The sequence below is a fragment of the Opisthorchis viverrini genome (genome assembly GCF_000715545.1).
Source record: "Opisthorchis viverrini unplaced genomic scaffold opera_v5_162, whole genome shotgun sequence".
NCBI lineage: Eukaryota > Metazoa > Platyhelminthes > Trematoda > Opisthorchiida > Opisthorchiidae > Opisthorchis > Opisthorchis viverrini.
The window spans coordinates 854,084-871,542 of NW_008751818.1; the positions used below are offsets into that span (position 1 = coordinate 854,084).

Here is a 17,459-nt window from a genome sequence, read left to right on the forward strand (position 1 = left end):
CCAGAATCTTTATTAAGGAAAAGAACAATAAATGTACACGTACCGTCACTGATGATAATGAAGGATGTGAGATGTGAATCGAGAATCTCTTTTTACAAAGCCTGAATGTTTTAAATGTAATCCTATAGGGTTCCGGAGGATTTAGATACATAGCGTGAGAAAGCACGCAAAAATAATCCGGAGCAAATAGGAAGTGCGTGGCGTCAGCAACCAAGGTAGGTTGACTAATCGTCCTCTGTGAAGACGGAACTGTCCGATGCGTCTTCTTCGTCCATCGTTTCCCACACTGAATCGCTTTGTGCATTATCCGCGTCATCCCGGTCCATAGGTTGGTTGTCGTCAACCTCTGAGTTGGAGACCTGGTCACTGGCACTGCTCCGACGGGGACCATCGTTCTCCTCGGACCTACGTGCTCGTGCCCGGAGTCTGCGTGACCGCCGATGAGGTACTCGATCCAAGGAGCCTACCGTGGAGTTTGACCAATCGCTACTCTCCGTGCTACTGCTAGTTCCATCGCTTCCTGAAGATTCGTCTAAAATTTGTGCAAGCTCATCCGCAGTCTCCGCATTCAGAAGCTCGTCGTCATCCTCATCATTGTCTTCATCGTCGTCATCGTCTTCATCCTCGCGGGCCTCTTCCTCCTCATTGTCAGGTTCACGTTCACCCTAGAAAGAATTCACGTAACGGTTAGTTCAGCAAAAAGAATTTATTTGAAAGACACCGAAGTCAACCGTACTCAATAAAATTTGGACTTAGGCTTGAAATTAGAAGTCACAAATTCCAACGAAATAGTTCTATGCTATTGAGTGCTGGATATGGGATGGAGGAAATTCTTCGAATGACTGCCCAGAAAAAGGCTGGGTCAGTTCCGTCCTAAACAGGCAGGTTCACGACCAGCTTTGCTATTCGTCTCAGGCATGAAAACAACTCATACTGTAAGGTAAAACCTGAGTATGACGGACGCTGTTCTGCACTGCCAATCATAAGTGAAAAAACAGATAACAATCGATCAACCAAGGGCCCGGTGACGGGGATGGGCGGATCGAACAGAAGATGGACCCGCTGGTTAACTGACGTACCCTCTTCCGGCCAACTGTGTAGATTCGACACTGGGTGATTGGCTCGTTGCTACTATTCTCGCCCACCTTCTCTACCAACGCCAGTGACTGACCAGTCGTATCCAAGGCAAGCTGTTCAATCCTGTGTCGCACGTCCACTGAAGCGATCAGACTATAGTCGAGTGCGTCCACGGTGCGAAACATGTTTTGCATCACTAGACGTTTATTGCCTAATTCCGCATATTCTTCATCGTCCCAGCCGAAGGTGCCTGGAATCAACAGGATAAAAAAGGCAGAAATTGATGAGTACGAAAGAGAATGTGGGCGACTTCAAGGTAGCACTGTCAACGGGTCGTAGCAGAGGCAATGTTCATAATAAGCTATTTTAGGTATTCTGAAAACAATACTGCAAGACATGAAAGAATGATGGACATTAAGTGATGTAAAGTCGCCACAGTTCGGAAGGATGAAATCAAGAATGAGTGTATACCACGACGACTCAATAGGTATACCCAAAGATCTATCCAATTTGGTTCAATAGCACACGTGAGTTCTCGGGATAGATGTCATGTGAACAAATTGACCATCGCAATCAACGGTTAACCGTGGGCTCCTTGTGGCACCGCGGAGATGGATCCTGTTGGATCATATTGTCGGCGCTCTCGGATGAACTGACAGGCGCAGAATGAAACACAGTAGTCTCGGAATGAGCAACTCTGCATTATGCAATAACCCCGCAAGAGAAATCATTGTAGTGAATGGAAATGTTTCAGTTATAGGATAGAAGAATGCAACAATAAACGAATTATACTAGACATTTACACTAGGGCTTTTGAGTGGTACCAAGCCAGCCCTACCTCTTGGTTGCAGTCACGTAGGAGGTTATCAGGTTTCAACTGCAACTGTCAAAGCGAAACTGCCGAAAATCAGCAGGGCAATGTGAAAATGTTACTATCTAATTTCTTGTATCCACAAGAAAAACATACTAATTCGGATGTGTTTTTAACTGCACCACAAGACCCCATTACCAGGTAGTAACCTGATAAAATGGAGCGAACTTTCCATTAGCAGCTGAACGGCATAAGCCGAATATTTTACTTTCAGTTTGAGGGCGAATTTTCAAGGATTGACATTAAATAATGTGATAAATAATATGGCTCTACCTTACTCCAAAGCTTTGTGTAGTTTGCTGTGCAAACTGCAAAAGATAGCTCGAAAACACTTGTTCGACCACCTTCCGGAAGTTCATAGGCCTTACTCACCGACATTTAATCCGGCAGAATAGCGCTGTTGAAGTAGGCAAATATACGGTCATGAGTTGGTGAACTACGACACCACATAGGTTTTGCTGTATGAGGTAGCGCTGAACTGTGGTTTAGGTGTAAATCTATACGAACTTTTTGAGCAGCCTAATGACATTGTTGTCCACAAAATCGGATACTGCATGCATCGGATAATGTGTCGCTTAGACTTTCGCTACCAGTAATGAAGCATTCCCTTTTTCGTCTGCTCTTCGTTGTTCATGATATTGAGAGACCGTTTTCGACAATCCGAAAAGGTTTAACTAATTTGTTTACCAGCAGCAACCGCAGTTGTATTTTGGACATATATACAGCTCTGTTAAACCCAGCGATTTTTGCTTGTTTCTGGATGACCGGCGGACTGAGGGTTCAAAACTCCCTGGAGTTGTGTGAGATGCGTACAGCTAATGATTCTCAATAAGGATGATAGCTGTACAGTACTTCTGGGCTTTTCATTTACACGAGAGAATCTCCATTAAAATTTCCAAACTTTCCTCACACTGCCAACAAGTCCACCATTGGCTATTGTTTCGAAACCGTCATTACCTCACGAACATAAATTCTGCTTAGCTCTACGTTTAGCTTTACGTGAATCAGTGGTCTGTGATATTGCCCTTTTGAGTAACAAGGTGAACAATTAATCCACCAGCTCTGCAACGTTTGCTTTCGAGCGTTTACTTCTCAGGACTGGATGAGGGAGGCGGATCTCACACTGCCTTCAGTAAACGGATAACGCGTCTCTCCCGGAGTATATTAAGCGCGTTCCAAACATAGTGCCTTTAATGCAAGGGGCGGTGGGGGACGAGTGTTTGGCTAGCATTCCACCGATTAGGTATGTAGAACTTTGTTGCACTATTCAGTCTGTAAAAGGGGCACCACTTGCGCAGCTATACCAACGCGTCCTTGGGTTGTTTAGCCACTAATCCTTGATAACTTTGGATACTACGTGGTGTAAACAAGCGATTCAATTGGGATTTTCATGAATCTACTGTTTATGGTTCTATTCAGCGAAATAGGCAGTATGGAAACTGTCACTAAGTTCAGTTATGTTGATAATTAAAATATCGGAGTACTTTTCCTTCGAAGACAATATTACTCAGATGTGTTAGCTGACACTGCGAAGGATATACAGAATCCAATTTTGTAGGACCAACGAATCAGGAGATTGATCAGTGTCAAGTAATTGATGAGGGTAATTTCTATGAGCCTGGATAACTTAAGTACCAGCTGAAGTAGATCTGTCTCAACAAACCACACTGTGTGTATTCTAGAAAGACGTACTCGTCAAATCAGACACTTGTCAATCCGCGGGTAATAATTTGGTCGCAATACCCTCTAAAACGTCGAACTCGTAGAAGACTTGCTCTGACGGGCTCAACCATTGGTCGATGTAGAAGTCTATTACGTCGACGGGCTCAACCATTGGTCGATGTAGAAGAGGTCTATTACGTTCCGCACTTGAGTCACAAATGACGGTAATAAAAGTGGTATACTAGATAGTCACCAGAACATACCGGCGTATATCACATCCTGCGTCGCGTTAAATTGGACTTCCAGACGGTCCAGTGCCTGAATCGTGTGCAGAAGTCGCCAAGTACGCACATCCCATACAGCGGAGCCCACAATGATCTCAAGACCGTTCGGATGGAACACACCGGAGACAATATCCTGCAACTTGTCGATTTTGTGCACTGGTCGACAAAATCCTCCAGGATGAATCGCACTAGTAGTTTGGTATGAAATGGTTCCGCTGCAGCGAAGATCCCAAACCACACCATCGTTCAAAACCAGCTGATCTGATGGGGAGAATGTGGCCTTGTTGAGCATGTAACCACTCTGCTTCGCCGCAGAGAACAGGTCAGCAATTCTAGCTCCGGTTCCTAGGTCAAAAACCTGAGTAAGAAAATAAGACGGAGTTCAGCATCAATTGTTGTTGGAAACTAGATTAGTGCCCTGGCGGATTTGTCCTATTCAAAAGAGAAGTGCACTATTTCGTTGAAACAAAAATCCAGCACAAACAGGATGAAGTAACTGGTGTTGACATTTAGGCGGATTTGTCCTATTCAAAAGAGAAGTGCAATATTTCGTTGAAACAAAAATCCAGCGGAGAACGTCAACACAAACAGGATGAAGTAACTGGTGTTGATATTTAGCTTAGACCACCATACTCAGGCGATACATTTATTTCGTTTACCCTAATCCACATATGGCACCACAAAATACTTCGTACGGACATATTATAGGACGCCGATTACCTGCAGACTCCTTGTGGTCCAACTGTTTTTAAGGGGCGATTAGGTTTTAGAATCCAACAGGTGGACAAATGCGCGTGAGTGCTAAGGTACAAACCCCAATTGTTTATCCTCTTGGTGGTCGTGAGTGCTAAGGTACAAACCCCAATTGTGACGTTTAACCTCTTGATGGGGAGGAGCGCACTCCACAAAGCCTGTTTTATCGATCAGCGCAACGATCAAGCCATGGGATCCTGAGATGCATAACCAAACTGGACCGTCGGGTGTGCATCGGTCTATAGTTTGCAGCCCCAGACAAGTAATAGACTGATTACACCGCCTCGTTCATAAGGCGATTAAAAGGTGAGCGAGCGAAAGGGCTCCTAGGTTTCGAAATGAGAACAGCTCTAGGAACCGAACTATCGAATAATGACGACAGGTCACGAATAGCGGCAATGAAATACATAAAATTACACGAAAATCTCTAAGAATAGACTCAAGAAATCCTTGGCGACCAGTAATGAATAAAAATAGTAGCTCATTCAACTACAGGATCTTTTTAACATTTAGAGAGCGTCAATACTTGCACACAGCAAGGTTACCTGCTCCGAGATAGTGACGATCGAGGAGTTCGAAGTGAAGTATCAGCTGGAGGCTTTCAAATGGGGGGAGGCTCCTGTTTTATACACCGGACAATCATTCATTTGCTCGAAGGGGGTGTTTGAAATTCTGGAAGACAGCACATTCTCTTACGTAAGGAGGCCGTGCAGCAAAAAAGGGCTGAATTCTTCCAGCCAACACATGTGACCTCGTACATATGAAATGACATACCTTAGCCATTTTTCCATAGGTCGCAACCAAGCGATCCTGAGTTCCAGTGTTGCTGAATTCCGCATGACGAGCTTCTGATACATGAAAACTGAAAAGAAGGAAGATATAGCTTTATTTAGAGAATGATTATGTGGTTTGGGGAGGTAGTCTCCTATGGAAATAATCTATCGTTTAAATTGTCAAAAACCTCAGCAAAGTATCAAGAACTCCTGGCAAAACGCCAGAGTCATTGTTATGTTCTAAAAAACGTACACAAAGTCTTCACCGACAGCTTCCCATGGACTATTGTTCGAAGAGCCACTGCCGACTGAAGACCGTAGGCGAGCAACAACTGTGGCAGGTTCGCCCCACTCTGAGCAGACGAGAAGCCGTTCACCATCCCGTGTATGGGATAATCGCTGGATTGAGGAGGTTTGAACGTGAAATAGTTCTATAGGCATGCCATCTTCTTCTACATTGACCCAAGCGATCGCGCCGGAAGTAGCACCAAGGAAGAGACCGTCGTCTGTGAGCTACAGAGGACGAGTTACAGGGGCGATAGAAGACAGAAGGGTGAGAGCGGTCAGAAAACGACGCGTTTTTCTTGGTTTGAAATTATTGGCAACGAAGTCAAACGCAGGGATGAAAAGTGCAAAAGACTTTCTTCAGTTACAAACAAGAAAACGACCCAATCAGAATGACGTTTCACGTCGCGCAAAACGTCACCGTACCAGGATGCTCACGAAGTATCTCTGTGTAGCAGCTTAAATACTGCAGTAGGCGAATAGCACATCACAGTAGCGTATACAACATCTTGATGCGAGAAAGAAACTGCGAAGTCGGACCGAAAGTACCAGTTATCATGAGATTAATTGGCCGTACATCCAATGCAACAGATAACTTGAACTCAGGGTGTTTTTACCACTCCGCTCACATTGGCACTGAAGAGTTAGTTGTTCATTAATATTCACGTGAGTAGCGCTTGATATTTAGGTATGACTTATGCAAAGTGAGACCAATCTCTCACTATGGTGAGAACTAGGTCCAATAGTGCAGGAAATACACAAAATTGATTTTACTCCAGCTTTCACGACAGTGAACACATTTACAGGTATTGTTTCAGCCGACGTTCATTACCAACGCCCAAAATTGACCAAGAAGACGACGAGTAGCTTACCTGACCGGACATGGAGAATTTGAGTGGGAGCACTTCAAAGTTTGCCGTTTGACTGAAGGACATTTCAAGTGCCTACGCTCTTGATGCAAAATATAGTCGCCAATAGGTGGCATCACATTATAGCAGTCACATTCCATTGACATAACTGGGCAGTACCAACTTTCTATCCAAAGGTAAGTTGTCCCCGATCAGTATACTGGCCGAGGTAGACACAAAAACATAATGAAGAGAAAATGACGTTACCGGCAACGTACTGGCACCGTGACGTACATTCGGAAACAGCTACAACATACCCGGTTACCGTTACGCACGTTACATGAGCAACTAGATATTACCGCAACCCCTAACTTTTATCCTTGGGGCGAAACCGCCCAAATATTTAGGAAATCCTGTCGCACCTGGTGACCTTACTCATTGAATCGGTAGTTATCAGACCGTTCGCTTGGCATTTTCGCGGACGAACAGAAAATTTCATACAAGCGATTAGTTCAGTTGAGTCGCGAATTCGCCACTTCTAATAGAGGGGGCAACATGTAACGAGCAACGACCTTCACGCCCACCTAGATTAACCTCAACGCGTAGTACGGACCACTGTCATTGATATAAGCCAGAACCGGCCGTAGGCCATGTACTTTTTCACTGATCAACACACAACCCCGCAAAACCAATCAACAGTCATGATAGACTAAGTCGTTCGATGCGAATCGATGCAATCCGACGGCTTATTCACAGGTTTGATACTTATTTGACGCGGACGCCGTAAGCTAAGCCCACACTTCACCCCAACTAACTAAGCTCCTTCAACGCCACTCAATCCGCTAATGGGTAACTCTAAGGCTGGAATAATTCAGGATTCAACATTGACTATTCGGCTTGGGTTATGTGGGCCTGATAGATATCAGAACAACGGGGGACGATAACGTGTTGTCACGCAAGAGTTTACAGTAAACTTCACCTGATACTATTAAGATAGGACAGTTGGTTCAGACTGCTCAAGATCGAGGACCAGAATAATAACAAAGCAGAACATATCAATACGTGAATGAAAAAAAGAAGCCCAAGTATCTAGCCAGTAGAAACGGCATAAACCATGAGAGTTCAATTCCGACATACATCGCGAAGGGTACACGGCGCCAGGATGCAAACGAATAGAACAAGGTTTTTAGAGGTGGGGTCAAACGGTTCATAAGCCGGAAGGTAGAAGAATAGTCGGAATTGTTAGTGAGCTCCGAAGAAGGCTATCAGAGCATCGACGACAACACCGTATGGCAAGCTAATAACCAAGTAGCTATAGACATAGGCGACTGAAACACTTACCGAGAAACAACAGGCTGTCAGAAGATCGTCCTCAGCTTCACGTATTACTGCTGTGGGTTGGAACCGCCGATGTAAAAAGTGCCGGTCCTCTTTTCGTGAAGGACGTAACCTGAGTGAGCCATAAAGAGATTCTCTTGATGAAAAGCGCTGGCAGCAATTGGTCTGTTTGTTCGGTCGAGGGTCGGGACATCGATGAGGGTGATAGAGTGAAAATTTGGGACACACGGATACCGGGTGTGGGCATTGGGCGTGTTGGTGGAGCAAGAACGACTCGACGACTTTTGAAAGGGTCATTTCGGGAACGGGTTGATTCGAGACAGGCTTCAGATAGAGGTTGGGGATACTTGGCCGCTCGAATCTATCCCGGTAAGGCTGAGGAATTTAGGAAAAAGAACGTTATATCCAATTTTATACACCATTGTGTCAAATAAGCAAAGTGTGAACGAACGTATTGAGACAGAGTAGGCTTATTGACCCGAGGCTAGATAGCTCTGCACAAAAGCAAAGGGTGCTCACTCACACTGCGGACAGACGAAGCTGGAAAGAATGAATCTAGTGAACTAAACGATAAATTAGTGTGTGACCACATGAACTCGTGTGGTGCATGCGTCGAGTCAATATCAGGCGTAATAGAATTGTGTGAAACGTAGTATATTTAGTCGGCTTCTGAATACCACCAAGATGTTGAAGAGGAGATATGACAGCATCCAAACACGGAGAATGGATGCAGACAGTCAGATGGTTAGGATATGTTTGCTCTTGGATACAGAGGCCGGTTTCGCCAAACTACAAAATCTACCAGTGTCCATTGTCCTAGAACACTATGCCCCTACCCAAAACGTATCAGTGGAGATAGTCAGCCAATAGGTATACTCGTTGGTCCGGACAGTATTTCATTTTGTTCCGTATCTGTACTGCAGAACTATCTCCGATCAAACCTTCCATTTTCCCATCTACTAGAGAAGTTGGATCTTATCGGAGAAGTTCTCGCATACTTCCCGTCTTCAAGCATGGTCCATTATCTGATCCCAACAACTAACGTCTCACTCCTATTATTTTTCCTTCGTCCAAACTTCTAAGACGAATCCGGTCGAACAAATCCTATGCGAACTGGTAAACAACAGACTCCTCAGGTATTACCACTACGGGTTCAGGTGACAGCGCTGTGCCGGCGACTAACTGGCATACGTACAATACGTACAGTCATCTGCCACGGAAACCGGTGAAACTGAACTGGTATGACTTGGCGTCTTGCAGACTTTCGACCGAGTAGGACAAGATGAGTTGATCGCTGACCTGCAAATATGAGGAATACCACCTGATTTGACGAACTGTATTGTGAACTCTGTGATACGCCACTCGATTCAAGTGCGCGTTGACAAGAGTGTCACAACCAATGGATTTTGTTCCTTTTCGTAAACTGTCACTTTCGCTTATCACCGATATCCTTCCTCCAGTTTATGGTCGCATCCATGGTTTTGAAGGTTAGGCAACCCCCAAATCTTGAACAATAATTAGTCTTGGAGATATAACTCACCCTGTAGTAGGGGTTATCATTTCCATATCATGCGTACGCTGTACGCCGATCATATTTGAGACTTGTTTGAGATTTGCTGAACACAATTACATTCAGCCGTACCAAAATCCACGTGTTCCCCACTCCCTCCGCCATCATTCCGATACGATCCTCCTAGTCAACTGCTTCCATCTCCTGTTATTATTCTAGAACCTTGTCATTGGTCCCTGTATACGCAATTAGTTGCAACGCGAGAATCTAGAAACTTCAGTTACGTTTCAGGCTACTGTATTCCACCCGAATTCCGTCACAAAGAGATGTGATGTTGCTGTGGTGTTACGGTTTGTGAGCTTCTGCGACCGACAGAGCTATTCTGGGTGGTTTCCGTGCGACACCCAGAGTCTGTCATACTAGGTTGGCCAACGGTTAGAGGTCCGACCAGAAAAGTCTCCTGATCCTACTAGTTGGTGGTTGGGAAATGTGTGACGACTTGTTCCCTGAAAATGGTATCGCACGTCCGTCAAACGCCGTTGCCTTGCGGTCAGGCTATTGAGCAGAAGGGTTGATGACCATAGTCGTTCTCGTGTTAAGGTGTGGGCACCCTCGCAGTATCCAACCTCACGTACAACCACGGCAATCACAACTAACAGCAATCCACTGCTACATCGACCGTCGCGAGGCGTCACCAGCCAGGTCGCATTCTTGCCCCATACAGCACAGTGGTTAAGAGAGAAAATGCTACGACTCACGCCTCGTTATAACACTTTCACGTACTCTCGCTTCCACCCTAGCTTATCCGATCTGAACACTTCACAGATCCAAGCACTAGGACTGACCGCTTTGTACTATCGGCGTCACACAGACGCAGCTTCCGCGCGTCCGACTTCAGTAACAACCCTAAATATTTCGCACTCCACTGTCAAGCACTGAAATGCGGCCTACTAAGCTACCTTTATTGTTCGTACAATGAAGCAAGCGGGACGACAAGTGGCTCTCGCTTGTACCCTGGATTTTCTCTGCATTATTGTACACTGCAAACTGTAAACAAAGATCCATGACGCACCCTGTTGCTGTCTCCTAACTTCCCACTGCGAACACCTGGTGATGTGGAGGTCGCTGAAGTTGACTATGCTTGCATGTGCGCTGTATCCAGCCACCGAGAAGAAGCGCCTCTATTTGAGTGGATGGATACCCGTTGATAGCCATCTCTGCACGGTTCATGTGGCAACATCTGTGAAATAATCTCGAGAAAGTGAGCTACGTTGCAAAGTTTTTTGCATCCGCTAACCCTCGAACTGAATGTATCTCTGAATCTGTGAAAGACAGTTTCTATGAAGCTTTAGGTGCTCTTTTACAACGGGCTAAATGGTCAGACATCGTGGTAGTAGACTAAGCGCTGCTGACGCCCAATTAGGTGGTTTTTCTAGGGTTGGATACCAGACACATAAACGGAGATGGCCTGCTTCAGATGTGTACCAATCACAGACAGATCGTTTGCGGTACCATTTTCGCCTCACAACGCGGTGGTCACCAAAGAACCGATCATGAATCCTGAGAGATCACATCGCAATCAGTTATCGGAGGCGAGGGTCGACCACCATCTAGAATACAAGCGCGGACTCCAACCATGCAACTGTCCACTGCAGCTTTTGATGTTGTTGATCTGAACAAAGCTGACGACATCGTCCTCATCTGTGAAGATGAAGGCGAGGCGCAGACTCTTTCAAATAAACTGACCACGTCTTCCGCAATACGCCTTGCACCCTCAAACTGCGAAGTCATGCTTCAGAACATCCAATCTCTGAAAATATCCCTTACAATTCAAGGAGAATCATTGGAGGTTGTGGATTAATTAACATATTTCGGTAGTTCTACTAGTCCTGACGGAAGTGCGCCTGATTAAGTCAGTGCACAAATCCCAAGGTCCGAAATTTTGCTAATCATTCAAGGAGAATCATTGGAGGTTGTGGAGGAATTAACATATTTCGGTAGTTCTACTAGTCCTGACGGAAGTGCGCCTGATTAAGTCAGTGCACAAATCCCAAGGTCCGAAATCGCGTTTGCTAATCTGCTTCTCTCCCGGCATAGGAGGAATGTCTGCGCGTTGTTGTACGGTTGCGAGACTTGGCCTCTGCTCACAGATGATGCGAGATACCTTCAGGATTTTCACCTTCGATGTGCAAGAAGTATTGCTGTGTCAGATGGCTTCAACGAACTCCTAACGAGGCGATTAGAAGACGGGTATTCAGTTGCGCAGCAGGTACTCCAATCGCGGAACACATCCAGCACCGTCAGCTTCGGGGGCTCAGTCATGTGATATGCATGCCGAAATGTCGTCTATCGAGACGAGTGGTGTTTTCCGTGCCTTCTACCGAATGGCGGAAACCGCGGGGTTGACAACGTATGACTTGGCGGAAAGGTGTGAAAGAGACTACGAAGAGTTTGGATGTAGTTGGTGCAGTACCCTTGCAGGATGCGGATCCCATAACGCCCTCTGCGTTCGGTTGGAGAAATTGAAAGAGATGGCGGCTGATAGGTGTCACTCGCGCTCGTGCTGTTAATTGTTTTCCAGATTGAGTGTTTGTAGGTGTAGGCACCTCAGAATACCTGCGATAGGCCAGCACCAGGTTCCTCTCTTTTCACTCTCTCTCTTCTTCACCTCTCTTCTTTTCACTCTAAGGTTTCAAATATTATTAGATTTTACGGCGGCGATTTTACGGCAGTTAAGCACTAGTGTCAACACTAATATCAGGCCCCAGTACGACGCTTCAGAGTAGCTGTTTTCTTCCTCATTCCACTTTGGACTAATCGGCTTTGGAACTTTCTTCTACCTCACATTTTTTCCAGATTCTCGCAATCATCAGATCTTCAACATTAGGGTTAACATTGTCCAAACCTCCATCATTCTCGACAGTTGTGCTTTATTCATGCACCATTTGTATTATGTTTCACTGTTTGTTTGTGTTTCAAACTGATTCGATTCATTTTAAAGGCTCATCTCCAGCGTCCAAAAGAATGCATGGGCCTTTAGCCTACTGTAACAGGGCGATTGGGTCATGATAAATGTTGTTTTTGATGGATACAGTCCGTTGGGGAGTAAGCAAACCCTATAAACAGATGGCGATCAACATCGTGCTTGTGCAATTCCTTCATAGACGCTGCCAGGCGAGCTCAAAGGAGCTGACTATCAACGGGAATCCAGCAAGACAAAGACCATTCATCCCGATGCCAGTCCCTTCACATCCTGGTGAAGTAGCCTCTGGATCGCAAGAGGTGCAAGGCTAGAAGAGAGTGGGGAGTGGTATAGCAGTTATATCAATGACTGTGCTTCGAGCCTAAGTTGCTTATGAGAGGTAGCATACATCATCATTGTGAGATCAATGACTGACTGTGCTTCGAGCCTAAGTTGCTTATGAGAGGTAGCATACATCATCATTGTGAGATCAAGAGCAACCTGCTGTTCCGGTTGTTTCAGAATGTGAACCATAAAAACAGCCAGATAAACTGGGCGTCGAAACTTGGATTATTGTGCGTCTTTCACGAGGGCACATGGAGGTATGCCTCAAGAGTATCAAGCAGGATTCAGCCAGGAGCGTTATATGCTAGAGCAACGGCATGCATCCCACAATCTCGTTCCTTCACTTCAACGGTGTGTTCCATTCTGACTTTTTAGCATACTTGTACAACAGGGTGTACACCAGAAGCAGGAAAACATATATTTGTACTCACTTGCTTGTGGGCGCGTGATAGCGTATGAGGAGCTCTCCGAAAGCTTTCCTACAAACAGTGGCGTCTTACAAGGGCACCCACCCTCTCCATTGTTTAGTCTCGTTATCGATGAATTAGAAAAAGCGAACTCCGGAGCGTTCCCAAAATCACAGAGAACCTTAGCGAGAAGCGCGAGTATTACTGGAAAAGCTGACTAAGGTCATTCGGTCCTTCGGCATAACTTCATACCGACAAGGTACAAAGTGATGCTGCGCAAAAACGAACACGTTTCCAAGAATTTGAGGCACAACAGTGGAAGTCGTGGAACTTATACGTATCTTGGGGGTTGTGTTAGCTCTGACTGTAGTCCAGCAGACAAAGTAAAAGGTGTTCACGTTGTCATTTCTTAGCTAAATCGCCTGATTGAGATTTGAAGGTATGGGTACCCTGGTTCTTTGCGGCAAGTTAACCCTATGTTCCCTCCTTGTTCCAATCCCTTCTTGTTTCAACTATACGGCCTTCTTCAAAAAGTGTATGTGGTAATGGGGCAGTGATAATGATGATGAGATTTGTGTAAGTCGTTGAGAGGTAAAAGACAAAATAAACAGCTTCCATTTGCCGTTTATCTAGGATAGATAAATGAAATAGAAAATCCTCTCCCAAGAAGTCTAGATCGTGGAGCAGCACAATGCCCAGACTGCGTTTGAAAATGTCATTATGATGGTGGCCTCATATTGAGTCGACGGTTTTCTGTAAACACGGAAGCTGGTTCGTGTGTTTTGTCAGTACCATCAGGATTCATGCGAACTTCAGAATGGCATCATTTCGAAAGACTCAAACCCACAGTGTCTACATCAAGAATCAAAGAAAACTGGTTTTTGGAAAGAACAGCTATTGCTGCTCGCTCGGTGTAGTCGGTAATAGTGACAAGAGTTAGTGAAGTATGAAGCCGCAATGAAAACGTGTTTGCCAACATCTTCAGTACAGCAGGCTGACATAACAGTCGAACTTATTCCTACCTTATCCTACCCAGTCATCCACTAAAGAGCTTCGTTGTTGATCGGGAACTGCTGTAAGTGTGGGTAGTTCACAAGTTTGATGGTTCCTAATAACAGATGAACCAAAACCCAATCGGAACAGCAAGAGCTGTGAAGGCTGACATCATTGACATGAGAACTTAACCGTGTGAAAGCCGTTCAATGTGAAGATAATCTTAAAAAAGGGATAAAGAAACAGAAGAATGCATCTAGGATGAGTAGGGACGAAATAAGAGACAAATTTTCGGTGCGGTTGTCACCCATGCGCGCTCAATTTGTAGAACTGCTTTTACATGTTGCCAGTCCGATTTCAGTGCCACAGTGCGTTTTGCACAAATAGCCAATCAAGGTCAAGGTTTGTTGTTTAGGTTCACCAACTGACATCCCTACTGCTCCGCTCTAGGTTTGGATGGCTTGGCAGTATCAACCTTTCTTCTGGTCCTACAGCAGTTTTAAATTGAACATACACCGTGGTTGGAGGGGGTAATTTGATTTTCAGGTGCGCAACAATAGGCCGCTCAGAAGGATTCTACCCTATCCTGCAAATAACCCATGACGGTAGAAGATACCAGTCCGGCAGGACATCCAGTTGTATTTAGGGCGCACAGAAAGGAAACTCACCTTCGGTGTTTGAATTGTTGGAACTGGTGTTCGCAGCTTCACGAGGCGTAGACTCGGTGTGGGCGGTGGTTGGTCAGCAACACTATCACCGGACGGCCCAGTCATCTCCGAAGCAGAGGCAACAACTTCCGGCGCACTTAAACTGGTATCAAACGCTTGAGAGCTTGATCCACTGCCACCAAGGTCGGATGCTACACAACCAGGTGTAGGCTGATAGGGAGGCGTTTCGCCAGGCGGTCTATTGAAATCATCGTAAGTGGAAGCTTGAGAAGGTGCGGGGTGCACAACTTTGATATTGGCTTCCTGCTGAAGGACAGTCGCTGTCCGGTGGAGTCCTATTTGTAGAGATGGAAATATCACTCATATCAGTGCAAGACGGGAAACAGCACAGTGCAAAGTTAGAAAAATGGCTCCTGGGTACCCCCCTACCACTCGAGTGCGTCAATCTTACAATGACCCACAAAAGTGCAAAATAGCACAATGCAAGGAGAATGACGAGCAAAGCTATCGGTACTCCGGCCTACATGAAGCCCATCAGGCCGATGAAAGTGAACATCTTGCAAGACCTCAAGGAATTTCTTGGACGGGATTACAATAAGTTCAGCTATCATTTATGGTTTAAGCACAGTTTCGTAACCGGTATAAACCGATAAACAGTAAAACATGCGTATTCCCAAGCATCTCAGGACTTTTTAACGCCGCAAACGAAAACCAAATACACACCGTAGTGGGCCATTACCAAAGAGAATACATGCAAACCAGAGAATAATCGATAATGCTAGCTTTTTTGATGTTCAGTCAGATCCTTCGATAAAACATTACCACCATTCACGCAAAAAATCCTAAAAATCCGATGGGTTTGAGATATTTTGGCACACTACATGCCACAACAAACTCGATAACGTGTGACTGTCCAGCTACCATGAGACGGCCCATCAAGACTGCTAACCACATTTAAGAAATTCAATAAAGTACCTTTCGACTGTAAGTGTCGATATATGAGCTCCAGCAATTCTTCCTGATCCCACTGGATACGCGTCTTTGCCACAATTTCTGCTCGTCGGACACGCTCCAAGGACATATCACCCGAGAGGAGGCCATCAGAAAGAGTGCCGACAACTAACCGTATAAGCATTGTTGCGTATCGGCAAAACTCGGCGTGTTGAGTCAGTCGATCAGGTAGAACCGGTTCTTTCATCAACACTAGAAGTAGAAATATAGATAGAACAAAGTTAGTGGCGTGAGCTCACGTTAGATTATCAGGCATTTAACTGGAACCGGAACGCGTTTCGATTTGCAAATATGATGAGCTAAACTGTTACAAGTGAAGCAATCAGAAGTCACTACTTACGTTGGAGGAGAGCCTTTGTGAATAATGGCATTTTCGCAAGCATGCTTCTAACTTCCTCCGACCGGGCCAGTCCAACCAGTCCTCGGCAAGCTAGTGTTCGAACACTATCCGCATCGGATATGGGCTGTTTAGTCTCCAAATGGAATAACAAAGCCATGATTCCGTGCTGGCGTCGAACAATGTTCCACAAATGGGCTTGGCGATATAATAACTGAGTAGATTTGTGTCGGCCCATTGGAGATGGCATGCCGGATTCCGAAAATGTGTTCGTGTTGTGGGAGGATCCACCTGGACTTTGGGGTCGCGGCTGTGATAACGGGGAAGACGGAGTAGGAGATGCCGTGTCGGTAGGCACGAATAAGGGCTGGATGATCCCCTCATCTAGGCGGCGTTTACGTGCTGAGCGTCCTACGGTGTTTGTCGTCAGCCGGTTGGGCGTCTAAAAACAGGAGAACATGGCAAATGAGTCGATGGATCAATCAAAACTAGACAGTGTAGATTCTGGAACTAGAACTGAATCTCACAAAAGTTCACAACCCACTGGCACCGGGAGTGCACTCGTCTTCTCCTCACACTATACCAGTGTCCTTGATTCCGATTCACTTCCCATAAAATTGACAATCAGAGGATTTACCCGTGAAAAATGCAGCTTCATATTAAGGTCCGCAAGTGGTAGGGATTAATTCGTTCTGTGAGATCAACACCAACCGATACCTGGTATGTCTTGGCAGTGTGGTCAAGTATTGTGTGTAAAAAACTGAACCCTAAAAGCTCACTGAATAGGCCGGGAACGAATGTATGCACCACCGTTGGTAGCGTTCTGTGCGGGCAGACGAATTCTCCGAAAGTACAGGCTTTTTAGCCACTTCGAGGGATAGCGATAACATAAAGTTCTGGTTATACTGGTGTGTACGAATACCAAGGCCACGGATCACGAAAGAAGGTTGTCTGCCTCTTGCAGAGCAATGACAGAATGCAATAAGAGCTGTCAACAAAAATAAACTGACACAGCAATAAACAGCCGACAGCATCTGCATGCCAACCGTGCCGATTTAATTCCACTCTGACGAGATGTTGACGAGAGATATTGCGCTACTTCGGCCAGTCACTTGTACAGAACCCTTGACATCCTAAAACGCGAGAATTCCATGATCAGTCGACACTGTGCATCCACAGCCATAGCACCGCATAACCGGGCTGGTTACTAGATGGTGCAAAAGTACGAAACAAGTATGCTCAATCTAATACAACATTTCCTCTGTGATTCCTGGTCGAATAAACTCGTTCCACCTAACAAAAAAACGAGTAAATAAAATCCAAAAGTAGAGGGAC

General features: G+C 45.5%; 2 protein-coding genes across 2 annotated transcripts in view; one reads left to right on the forward strand and one right to left on the reverse strand.

The window, feature by feature from the left end:
* Positions 1-17,459, reverse strand: part of T265_07211 (hypothetical protein) — a gene marked incomplete at both ends in the record, with an annotated part of 29,250 nt that continues 11,791 nt past the window's right edge. The window contains 9 exons of the mRNA XM_009172667.1: positions 1-665; positions 1,080-1,327; positions 3,874-4,252; positions 5,422-5,509; positions 5,674-5,933; positions 7,895-8,266; positions 14,777-15,111; positions 15,752-15,979; positions 16,128-16,566. Of these exons, the coding sequence (XP_009170931.1) occupies positions 225-665; positions 1,080-1,327; positions 3,874-4,252; positions 5,422-5,509; positions 5,674-5,933; positions 7,895-8,266; positions 14,777-15,111; positions 15,752-15,979; positions 16,128-16,566 (2,790 nt within the window). The remainder of the gene's footprint in view (positions 666-1,079; positions 1,328-3,873; positions 4,253-5,421; positions 5,510-5,673; positions 5,934-7,894; positions 8,267-14,776; positions 15,112-15,751; positions 15,980-16,127; positions 16,567-17,459) is intronic.
* Positions 15,183-15,374, forward strand: T265_07212 (hypothetical protein; the record flags this gene model as incomplete). The annotated part of the gene is made up of 1 exon (XM_009172668.1): positions 15,183-15,374. One exon carries the CDS (start codon positions 15,183-15,185, stop codon positions 15,372-15,374), a length of 192 nt encoding a protein of 63 aa, XP_009170932.1.